Source organism: Papio anubis, chromosome 18 (genome assembly GCF_008728515.1).
Source record: "Papio anubis isolate 15944 chromosome 18, Panubis1.0, whole genome shotgun sequence".
NCBI lineage: Eukaryota > Metazoa > Chordata > Mammalia > Primates > Cercopithecidae > Papio > Papio anubis.
Genome location: NC_044993.1, coordinates 18,373,860 through 18,386,149, shown reverse-complemented (window position 1 = coordinate 18,386,149; position 12,290 = coordinate 18,373,860). Strand labels below are relative to the sequence as shown.

The following is a 12,290-nucleotide window of genomic DNA, read 5'->3' as shown; positions in this document are numbered from 1 at the left end:
TCCTGGCTGCATTACCCCTGGAGGGATTTTCTGTTTAATTTTAGGCATTCGAGGTGAACACCTGGGTCTGCAGAGTCTCATGTTCCACAACCCCCTGCAGTCTGTGCAGCGTAGCTTGGCGGCTGTGGACTTGGAACTTGGACTCAAGTCTCAGGCTCTGGTCCTGTTTCCTCCATGCTCAGTGTGACCTTGCAGGCTTCTTTGAGCTTTGGGCTCCTCCAAGGATAAAAGCCAAATGTGACCCACCTCATGGGGTTGTAATGTGAAAATTTAAAAGTGTGTGTGGACCGGGTGTGGTGACTTACATCTGTAATCCTAGCACTTTGGGAGACCGAAGTGGGGGGATTGCTTGAGCCCAGGAGTTTGAGACCAGCCTGGGCAACTTGGTCAGACCCTCTCTCTACAAAAAATTAAAAAATCAGTCAGGCGTGGTGGCACGCACCTATATCCCAGCTACTCAGGAGGCTGAAGTGGGAGGATCATCTCAGCCTGGGGAGGTTGAGGCTGCAGTAAGCTATGATCGCACCACTGCACTCCAGCCTGGGCGATAGCGTGAGACCCTGTCTCAGACAAAAAAGAAAACAGAAGTGTGTGTGTAGATGCTTCACCCACAGTAAATGCTCTGCATGCATATGATGGTGAGTGAACAGCCGCTATGTCTTCCTTACTGCATCTTATCAAGTTGAGGAATTAGCAGACTTACTGATCCCCATCTTCTCCCCATCCCTCTCACCGGATTTGTTAGTGAGATTTCGTAGTCCTGTCCCTGAAGGGAGAAGCTGGAGCTGTTGTGTGCTGTGGTTGCTGTCTTTCCCTGGAGAGGGGTGCTGTACCAGGCAGCCTCTTCCATCATGGGGCCTCCAGTTCTATGGACTGAGAAGAGTTACAGGCAGGCTGTCCTGCCTGCCTTTGGCCTGACAGGTGTCTTGGGGGTTTTCCGGGACATTCCACTATGGAGTTTCTCCTCTGCTGGGCAGGAAGCACCTGGCGTCTCCTGGAATAGCTGGCTGGCTCAGAGGGGCTGCTGTGGAAATGGAGTTGCCCTCTGTGCCTGTGTGCACAGCACAGTGTGCTAAGAGGGCGGCTGCGGTGTGTTTGTAGTAACAGGTGGTACTCCCCGAGGAAGCTTTGTTTGTGAATTGAGTGTGTTTGTGTGTGTGTCAGAATGTACTTTGTCTATTTCTACTTTAAAGGGGAGGCTTTGACAAAACCTGATCAATATTTTGCATTCCATGCATGAGGAACCAGATGTTAGAAGTTTCCTATCGTTGGGGAGGAGGAGGGAGCTGGGGCCCCTCCAGATTTATAGAAATCAATGTTCTCTGACAGAAGTTGGTTAGTTTTCCTGGGAAACAAGTAACAGGAACACATTTTTTTGATTTTCACGATGAATTATTTTCTAACAAGAGCCCTCTTTTCGTCTCTTTGACTTTCAGTGTTTGACTAGGGTGAACGAGCACAACATACTAATGGGGTAGAATCCCACAAAGTCGCGCAGCGGAGCCTCTGTTCTCTCCCTTCTTTTTAAATGATTAGTTTGCTTTTTGCGCTTGGTGTTACGTGCCAGCCCCTTTATCCGAGGTGCCTCTTGTTGCAGGGAGGGCTTTGCTGTGTTCTTCTCGGTGGACCAGACCTAGAAGGGAAGGCACAGAGGGGGATGGGGGCTGTGAGATGTTTCCGTGTCAGAAGCATTGGAGTGTCATCTTCTAGCGAAACTGAGACGGGATGAACATTTTAAAGCATGAGTAGCCCTAATAGGATTAGGAAGAGGTGCAAGAAAAGGTCTATTTGACCGACGTGAGTGAGCCCTCGTATGAACCCTGGCTTCGTTTCCAGCCATAGCATTGACCCCCTAACATGTGCCAAGTTTCCAGTGAATCCAGATGAGGACAGTCTGTTATCCACTGCGCAGCATTTGGAGGACTTGGAGTTAGTTGGGCTCTTTTTCTGCTCCCATTTATGACTCAAACTAGATACTTCCTTCCTTCATCATACTTCTCCAAGATTTCAGAAAGTAAATTCAATTGCCAAGCATAGATGTTTCTTTCTGTGAAAGCTACAGTACCTTTGCAGTTCTTATGATACAGTCTTTTGCAGGTGCTATCTATCTGTTTTTATCTATCTGTCTGTCTATCTATCTATCTATCTATCTATCTAATCTAGTCTGTTTATGTAGTCTGTCTAATCTATTTATTGAGACAGGGTCTCACTCTGTCAGCCAGGGTGGAGTGCAGTGGTGTGATCATACCTCCCTTCAGCCTCCACCTCCTGGGATCAAGTGATCCTCCTGCCTCAGCCTCCCAAGTAGTTGAGACTACAGGTGTGTGCCACCACTCTTGGCTAATTGTTTATTTCCTTTTGTAGAGACCGGGTCTCACCATGTTGCCCAAGCTGCTGTTGAACTCCTAAGCTCAAGTGATCCTCCTTCCTTGGCCTCCCAGTGTTAGGATTACAGGCGTGAGCCACCATGCCCAGCCTCCAGATGCTTTCTAAACAAGCGAGTGAGTTGGAGTGGCAGTGATCAAGGAAAAGTATAGTCAGATTTAAGGTTATAGGGAGAGGTTGGCCCAATCAAGTGAGTTTGGGTAGACCCGAGTTCCCACTCTTTTTTGGTTAGCTAGGTTGACCTCGAGCTATTGGTTGGTCTTGCTTTCTCATTAGTAATTTGTGGGAAGATACTGGATTTTCTTGAGTTAGCTAGGAGGCCTCTGTGATTTTCAGTATTCCAGGAAGTATATTGTCAAAACAGTATTCCAGCCAAAGGGGGATGCCCTCATTATACTCTTCCTTATGCTCTTGGAGTTGCTGCTGTCACTGCCTGCATCACCTGCAGGTTAAGTCCCTGGGGTTGGACATACTCTGTGTGCATGTGTGTGCCCGTGTGTGCGTGTGCACACAGTGTCTTGTGTTGTAGACACTTAGACTCGAACCGAAACAAACCCCGCCAGATGGGCTCGCCAGCTGCTTTTCGCTGGGTCTCCGGGTGGCATGCATCCCAGCACACTACCCACAGTTGGAGCTGTTGTTTTGTTTTCTTTTTAAAATTACACTCCTGACCCGACAAAGGAGAGTAGGTAGGAATTGTGAGCACAGAGTAAAGAAAATGGAAAAAGTAAAAACAGAACCCGGTTGCCCTCCTCCCCAGCGGGTGAGCTCTGTGATAGAGGCGGAAGGGGTTGGGGAATTCAGGATTTGCGTGGGAGAAAAATTTCCTGCCTGGCGAGGAGAGCAAGAACTCTGAAAGCAGGCAGCTCCTTTCTTGAGTGCACCACTGGGATTTGTGCCTTGGTGGATTCTTCATATATTACAGTGAATTTAATTAAATACATTGTGATCCCAATTGAGGGTATTCTAATTAGCTGGGTCAGGAACAAATTATTCTCCCTCCTCCTCCAAATGAAAACATCCACTCTCTTCTGCGGGGAAGGCATGTTCTTGGCTGACTGACTTGCCCCGTGGAGTGCTCATGGGCCTCTTAGCACACTCCCTACCGCTGCTTTTTATTAGGCAGGTTCCAAGGGTGGGATTCTGGGGATAAGGCCAGTGCCACTTGGAAGGAAGGGAGAGCGGATCTGACCAACAGGGTCAGGGTTGAGCCGCTCAGGGCCTAGGAAATGGCCGAATGATGTGGAGAAGGTCACAGAGGTCAGGACCCTGCCGCTAGCTTTGGGTCTCTGTTTACTTCTGGTTGGACAACTTAAAAAATAACAAGACGCTTGGAAAATCTGGGGAGAACAGGACTTGTCACATGCAGGTAGACATCAGTAGAACCAAGCAGAAGTTTGGGTTGGGATGTTAGGTTTATGCACAGCTGTTTCTTGGCAACCAAGATATAGTTTATTCTGTATTTTCTTTTTTTTTTTTTTTAATTTTGAGGCAGAGTTTTGCTCTGTCGCTCAGGCTGGAGTGCAGTGGCACTATCCCGGCTCACTGCAACCTCCACCTCCCAGGTTCAAGCGATTCTCCTGCCTCAGCCTCCCAAGTAGCTGGGACTACAGGCATCCACCATTACGCCCGGCTAATTTCTGTATTTTTGTAGAGATGGGGTTTCACCATGTTGGCCAGGCTGGTTTTGAACTCCTGACATCAGGTGATCCACCTGCCTCGGCCTCCCAAAGTCCTGGGATTACAGGCGTGAGCCACTGCACCCGGACCATTCTGGATTTTTTTAAGTGTTTTGGAGAATAAACTTGGAATACAAGGCAAGCTTGGAATTTTGAATGAATCTTTCATGGAAGTTTCTAGGAGAGGACCCTAGATGTGTTCACTCGACCAGGGTAGGTGGGAGCAGCCATGGCTCCATTTTCTTGTTTCCTCTTACTCTTTTCTCCACGATTTTTAGTGTATGCCCAGTTTCTTGCTAAAATGGCTCTCAAAGTGGCAGACAAAAGAATTCATGGCAGTGTAAGAGATTGCAGTTTACCAACATGAACTAGAGTGTGGAGTGGATTTTAGAGTATCTTTATCATATCCATTTTTTAAAGTGTGAGTCCCCGGTATGATGTTTATTTCAATCCAGGGTTTATACGGTCCTATGACCCAAGAGCCCATGGATTTAAGGACAAAAGACATTTGACATCGTATTTCCATCCAACTCTTTTGGCCACGTTATTCCTCTCTTCTGGCTCAGAGATTGAAGACTCCAGCCATTTGGAATAGAACTCTCACACATCCATATTCAAATTTGATGTTTGAAATTCAATGCCTTATTGTGAGGAAATCCTGTTTCATAGGGAAGTAGTGGGGGATTGGAGGTAAGGCTTTAGTGATTCTTGATCTGATTTCATAGTTTATTCTACCTCCAAAATCTCTTGATGGAACGTATTTCTTTGAATTTCATGGCTATTGTCTCTGCTATCTTTTATTCATTCAGTTTTAGTTGAAGCTTTAATGAATATCATTCTTTTGGTCCTGGTGACCTAAGACAGCAGTTCTTGGCTCCCTTACAGGTTTCCAGCTCCTCGGTTTTAGGACAAACTAAATGGAATATCCTGGAATATCCTGGTCCTGTTTGTGGCTTCTGAGTTCTGAGGGTCCTCGTGGAGTAGTTTGGGGGAAGGGATGTGGGCTAGCTCATCTTCTCCGTTCACTTCTGCCTGCCTTCTCCCCAGGATTGTAACCTCCAGAAAGCACTGCCTCAGCACATTGCGTCCTCCTGACACCCTCTGAAAGGAACCTCATCGCAGAGAAGGCAGTGAAGTTAAATCATTTTTAAAAAACAGCTCAGAGGTCAGGCACAGTGGCTCACGCCTGTAATCCCAGCTACTTTAGGAGACTGAGGCAGGTGGATTGCTTGAAGTCAGGGGTTCGAGACCAGCCTGGCCAACATGGTAAAACCCTGTCTCTACTAAAAATACAAAAATTAGCTAGGTATGCTGCCTCACGCCTGTAGTTGCAGCTACTCAAGAGGCTGAGGCAGGAGATTGCTTGAACCCAGGAGGCGGAGGTTGCAATGAGCCAAGATTGAGCCATTGCACTCCAGTCTGTGTGACAGGGCAAGATCCTGTCTCAAACAATAAATAAATAAATAAATAAATAAATAAATAATAATAAACAAAAAGCCCCTCAAATTTATCTCCAGAAAAGTAGCTTTTTATCACCAGTTGTAATTTTTCTAATAGTTAAGATTGAACTCACTGGTTCTTCCAACACTTTCTTGTTATAGAAATTTGACTTTGTCCAAGGTGCTGCATTTGAGTGTGTGAATCACCCATTTTGGGGGCAGAAGAGATTGTACACTCTTGGTGCCTGTGAAGCTCGTCGCATTCTTATGTACAAGTTGGCAAGATTTCCTGTGGGATACTTGAGCCAGTTTATGTGATTGAGGACTTCAACCCCCCTCCCATGAGTTTTCTGTGACACTTAGTTGGTGCATTTATGTTTCTTCTTCCAGCAAAGTACAAATGTGCTTCTGGATTTTTCATACGTGATCCGTGAACACAGGACGTGTGCATGTCAGTACGTGAGCCTCAGGGCAGTGTCCCTTGATAGGAAGCACTCAACAGGGCCACTCTGGTATTTTCAGGATTGCGTGGAGTTCAGGGCATTCTAACCATTTTAGCTCGTCAGTGTCTTGCATTCTGAGCTGGGCAAGGATGAGACATCCGGGCAAGACTAGAAACCATTATCCCGGCATAGACATCAGACAGAAGCAGTGTGGGTCAGAAAGGAGACAAGCCACATGGGCAGTTCCGAGATGTTTGTTGTGTGCCTGCCATGGCTCCAAGGGCCAGGTTTGGCTGACTGGGCTGGGGGTTGAGGACAGGTGGTGAGGAGGAAAAAGGATGGACACGTAATCACAGGAACACATAAAGCACTCACATGACCTGAATTTCCTCCTTCAAAAGGGTGCTGGGTACGTGGCTGGAGGAGACAAGCCTCAGGTTCTACATCTCTCTCTCCCCTCAACTAACTGGGTTACCTTGGGTCAGTCATTTAAGCTTTTGGGAGTGTTTCCCTTGCTTCATGTGTACCCAATAAAAGAATTCCCTCTTCCCCTAAAATGAATCACTGGAAATGAAGGAGACGGCCTTTCTACACCAGGAGCACATTCATTCTGTGTTAGTCAAAAAGAGTCCACAGCTTTCATTACATTCCTAGGAGACTCAGAAACATTGTGAGTTTTGTTCTTAGGTCGCCTTTAAGTCTTCCTAGCCACAGAAGCCTGGGGTCTGCCACCTGTCTGCATGACCTCTTCTATTCTGATACCCCAGACATGAATCCTTTCTGTGCCTGCCTCCTGGGGGCTCTTAGGCTGCCATGCTCTGGGATCAACACTGTGTCTACTAAAAACAACAGAGGACGTAATTTGGATGGTCTGACCATCTGATACACCAACTTACCAATGATATTGGCCAATGATAAGCCAGGTGACTTTGAGATACTGACAGGGAGCTCGTCTGAAGAAATTTATTTTTCTGGCATTTTTTAATCTAGGGGAAAACCTAATTTGGGGTTCTCCCAGTAGACTGTGGTTTTTAATACAAACACTGGAGTTGTCTTGTGAAAAAGCCAGATACTAGCTCTGGCTCCATGTTCCTGACCTAGGGTGCTGTACAGGCAGGATGACCAGAGGCTGTTACCTGAACCAGGGTTTGGCTTAACTTTTCCTGTCATAATTTAGTACATTTCTGTAGTAACAATCTAGACCTCGTGGACTATACCATCTCTGTCACAGCTGTTCAACTCTGATGTTTCAAAAACATCCATAGACAGTGTGTAAATCAATGGACGTGGTTGTGTTCCAACAAAACTTTATTTACAAAAAACAGGCCGTGGGTTGAATTTGGCCTGTGGGCCGTAGTTTGCCAACCCCTGATCTAACAAGAGAAGGACACTTTAGAGAACAAAAGGGGAAACCTTTAACCTTGCGCCAGGAAAGCCAGTGTTGCACTGAGAGGGCCCATGTGATCAGGATTATCAACATTCTGAAGAGCCACATGGCCAGGGCTGTTTGGGGGAGACAGGAATGGGTATCTGATGCTTGCTGTGCCTCTTCAAAGAACTGCTAGAGAAGGGTACTCTGGGGAAAACAAAACCCCTCTAAGGAGTCTCACAGTTGAAGACTACATTAGTCCATTACTGTGCTGCTACCAAGAACTGCCCAGGACTGGGTAATTTACAAAGGAAAGAAATTGACTCAGTTCTACAGGGCTGGGGAGGTCTCAGGAAACTTACAATAATGGTAGAAGGGGAAGCAGGCATGTCTTTCTTCACATGGCAGCAGGAAGGAGAAGTGCTGAGTGAAGTGGGGAAAAGCCCCTTATAAAACTTATCAGGTCTCATGAGAACTCAGTATCACAAGAACAGCGTGGGGAAACCACCCCCATGATCTAATCACCTCCCACGAGGTCCTGCCCCCAACACGTGGGGATTACAGTTCAGATTACAATTCAAGATGAGATTTTGGGTGGGGACACAGCTAAACCATATCAAAGACTGTCCTGTTTGGCTGTGGAGATGTGTCCCCTGAAGGCATGCCTCTGCCTGTGACCAGGATGGTGTGGGCTGATGCCAGTGGTGGCTTTGAGTGGCTTATCCGAGGCATGTCCTTCTCTTTTGTCCCTCGCAGCACCTGCAGCAGCATGAGAGTGGTGTGGAAGGTGAAAGCTGCTACTACCACTGCGTTCTGTGCAACTACTCCACCAAGGCCAAGCTCAACCTCATCCAGCATGTGCGCTCCATGAAGCACCAGCGAAGCGAGAGCCTGCGAAAGCTGCAGCGGCTGCAGAAGGGCCTTCCGGAGGAGGACGAGGACCTGGGGCAGATCTTCACCATCCGCAGGTGCCCCTCCACGGACCCAGGTGAGTGATCTTGCAGGCGTGGGAGGCCCAGGTTGGGCCTGGGTGTTCACCTCCTTGAGGCCTCCTGAGGGCTTCTGTTTGAGGGAGACATTACTGGTTTAGCTGGTCCTCGTGTTCCTTACTGACTTCACAGGTGAGCATTGTGTTTTGGAAGGAACGTGCAGGGATTGTTGCCTGCCTGCCTTTCTGTCTTTTTCTTTTCTTTCTTCTTCTTCTTCTTTTTTTTTTTTTTTTTAAAGGAACTTGGCAGCACTTTTCTTGGAGCAAGGCTCAGTCTTAGGAAGGTCACAAGCTACTACCCAGGGAGCAGGCCAACAGAAGATATTCTCTATTCTAAGATTCCTCCAGTGCATACTTTAGATTCAATTTATTGGTTCAGATTGACATAGCAAATGCAACGTCGTGTGTCCTGCTCAGTATTAAGAGTAGACAATTTGTGGCCTCAAAGTCTGGTCAGTAAAATTGAACTTTAGAGAGGAATAAAACACGTGCTTGTTATAAAAATTTCAGTTGTATTTGGGAGTGATTTTGGGTGTTTCTTGGGTCCACGCTGCTTGCTACTTCAATGTGTCTAGACCTTCTAGTGGGAGCTCGCCTCGTTTCTACCTCCCCATGTCTCCTCCCTGCAGCCACCTTTTTCCCCACTTCCCTCCCTCCACCCATGAGTCCCCCTCCCATTGGGACTTCATTGGGTAGAATCACCTCCTCTTTTCTATTTTTTCAATCTTCCGGTCTCTTGTGCTCAACTTAGATGCATAAGACAGTCACTCGCCTCTTTCGAAATGAAAACTTTCCAAGAAAAGCTCTCCTTTCATCCTAGGTCCCTTGCTTTCTCTATGACAGAATCTTCCAGATTCCTAAGAGAACCCTCTGACCTGCTCACCTCTATTCCATGGCTCAACCTCCTACAACCCATTTCCTCTGTCACCAAGCCGCTCTTGGGAGGGTGCCGCTGATCTTTGACTGACACAGCCCAGGATGCGCTGGGCCTGACTGTTTTCTTTTTGCAATGTTTGAAATTGTTGCCTAGCCCTTTCTTGAAGCTCCCTTCCCTTCCCTTGCCTTCCCTTGGCTTCCAGGGTGTTTTCCTCTTGTCCTCCAGCTTCCCTTGACAGTCTCCAAGCCTGACCCTGGCTGGTGGTTCTCAGCCTGCCCCATGTGCCTGGGCATTGGGCACTGTGGCCTGGTCCTCGGCTCTGAGCCTCTTGAGCTTTGATCTCTTGGTGCTGCCAAATGCTCTTGAACAGCTTCCTGGACGCCACTGGCCCCACCTCCCAGATGCTGAGCTTCCTGGACATCTCATTGGTCACACTTCCTGGACCCCTTGCTCACCACTCTCTCTGCCACATTTCTTTTTCCTTTTAATGACAGCTTGTCTAACGGCCTGGCCAAGCCAGAGACTCGAGGCCACTCCTGGTCCCTCAGTCTCCCGCAGCGCCTTCTCAGCCATTCAGCCATCATGGGTGTGTGCAGCTTTAACCTTAATATAATAAAATTACACGTTTTTATAATTTTTAAATGCAAAAAGTTACATAAATTATATGAAGAAGAGCATGCCCCTTTCCCATCCCCTTTTCCAGGGGATCAGCTTTCGACTTTCAGATGTTTCTTTTGTTATTTATTTCCATGTTTCTCCTCATGCTTCTACGACTGTCTCTTGTTTTTAAGTTTTAGATGTTACCTCTTGACTTTCTACCTGGGCAGATGAGGATTTCACTGGTGTGCTGTTCCACAAACCCACCTGCGTATGCACCTACACCCGTACCCCAACCACAAACTCACTGAGATGGCACACACACCAGCCCCGATACCTCATACACACACATTCTTGCACCTGTGCACGCACGCATGCACGCACGCGCGCGCACACACACACACTTTCTCTGCATCCCACACATTCCATTGACATTCACATACACAGCCCACAGACAAGACACCATATCCACATACATTGTATACACACACACACACCCTGTATACGCTCACACACCCACACAAGCCATATACTGCACCCACACGCCCCATCCGCGTGCACCTCCCCCACATACACTGCACCCCCCACATGCAAACATCATAAACTCATAGACACTGTACCCCCACACACCCCACACACACTGACAAGCACCCTCACTCTACCCACAAATACATAGGCACTGCCCCGCACACACCTGCACCCTCCATACCCCACTTGGACTCCCTCCCATTCCCCAACCCCCTCCACACTCAGTCCTTCCTCCCTCCACCTTCTATTATGATTAAATAATAATTGGGGGTTATATTAATATTCAGTGTTTTCATTATTATAACTATAAATATTAATCGCAGCTGAGCCATGTAGAGTTTTATAATTTCATTTACCTTCTTGTACAACTTATTGTTTTCTCTGGTTTTCTAGGTACCTATGATTAATTCATGGCGAACCTTACTCTGCCAGAAGTAGACATTTCCTAATCTCTGAACGCTCTGCTCTATCAGTTTTTCTGTCAGCTTCATTTCCTCCTGGAGGCATCCCTGCTAAGCCCCTCCAAAGCCCTCTGCCCACCTGCTCCTCTCCGGATCATCCGACTGCTCCTTCGCTGCCTCCTCATATAAATGAAACAGCAATTCCCAAATGATGGGATAGACCACAATTCAGGAATTTTTCTCCCAGCCAGAGTGGTCGAGGTTTTGACAGTCAGTAGGAATCGTTTGTTCAGGAAAGGGCTGTTGGGTGCTGGGGTAATTTTTGTCACTTGAAGGTCACTGCAAGACTGTCTCTTGCCATGTGTTTTTCAAATGCCTCTTCTGGTTACAGTTGAAACACCTTAATTGGTGGAGCTTCTGCTTTGCCTCTGATCCCATCTATCTGCACGGGAGCACTCTCAGGAGTGAGGGACGAGGACGGGCCTGAGGCTGAGGCCATTGGGCCATCTAGCTGTGGGGGAGCCCGTGCCCCACCCGGGGATTGTGGCCTCCGTTTGATCCGCTGCTCTGCATAAGTGCACTGTCGAGTCATTCCCCGGGTTCTCTTTCTTTCTACCAACACACCTAGACCTGTTTCTCGCTCAGGGTTTGTGTTTTGTTTGGGATGTTTATGTGGCCAGCTCTGCAGACATCATTGTTTTAATCGTCTGTTAAAACCTGGTCCATTTCACCCCTCAATTCCTTCTTTCACTCTGCTCAGAATTCCTTTTGTATTAATGAGATGCCCACAGTAAACAGTGTACAACTGCCACTTCACCCAGAGTCTGTGGCCTGGAACAAACAGTTCCCTGTTTTGGAATGTGGTGCTTCCGTGGATGCAGTCCGGCACCAGTGCCTTCGAGGTTCCTCTCATTTAGTGTGTACTAGGGGTTTTTCCCCGAGACGCGTGTGAGCAACTTCAGTGAGATGATGGACTTCCCTTCCGTATTTCAAGATCCTTTGGGATTGGCTTTGACCTGGAGTCATGTTTTTGCTCTCTCCCCTGCTCCCTCCCCACGCCACACTCTTCCCCTCCCACACACAGGCTCCAGTTCAGTCCATACTACTGATGACAAAAGGGACAAAGTATTACGTATTATTTCTTCATGTTGACATTAACAAGAACTTGGTTCTGTTTTAGGAACCGCTTTAAGAAAACTCATCTTAAGATATATCTTCCCTCTCCCCAGGGGTTGGCTCTTCAAAACTTGAAAGGGTATCTTCAAGAGAGTGGACATTATGGACCTGGTAGAATTGAGACATTTAAGATGATCAACTTTAAATTTTGTAAACATCGACTCTATAGACTATTCCCAACTCTGTCCTCTTTAACACAAGGGTCAGGACATGATTTTTCAGGTAGAAACGTCATCCTGTGGCATCAGGAGCATTAGGAAGTCCTGGAGCACCTTTTAGGAGCCCCACCCGCTCTGACCGGAAGCTGCCCATCCATGGCTGTGCTGTCTCGAGTTGGAAGTTCTGGCTTTCTGTCATCATCCTGCTAAGTGATGACATTCCTTCTCCTTTCCTCTTCTCCTCTGTTGT

The 12,290-nt window shown here is 47.4% G+C and overlaps 1 protein-coding gene across 2 annotated transcripts in view; it reads left to right on the top strand.

Moving 5' to 3' along the window:
* The window catches only part of ZFHX3 (zinc finger homeobox 3), a 264,904-nt gene that overhangs the window by 150,805 nt on the left and 101,809 nt on the right, over positions 1-12,290 (top strand). For both annotated transcript variants that reach the window (XM_009196784.4, XM_017953504.3), the window contains exon 4: positions 8,072-8,303. In XM_009196784.4, coding sequence (XP_009195048.2) covers positions 8,072-8,303 — 232 coding nt within the window. The remainder of the gene's footprint in view (positions 1-8,071; positions 8,304-12,290) is intronic.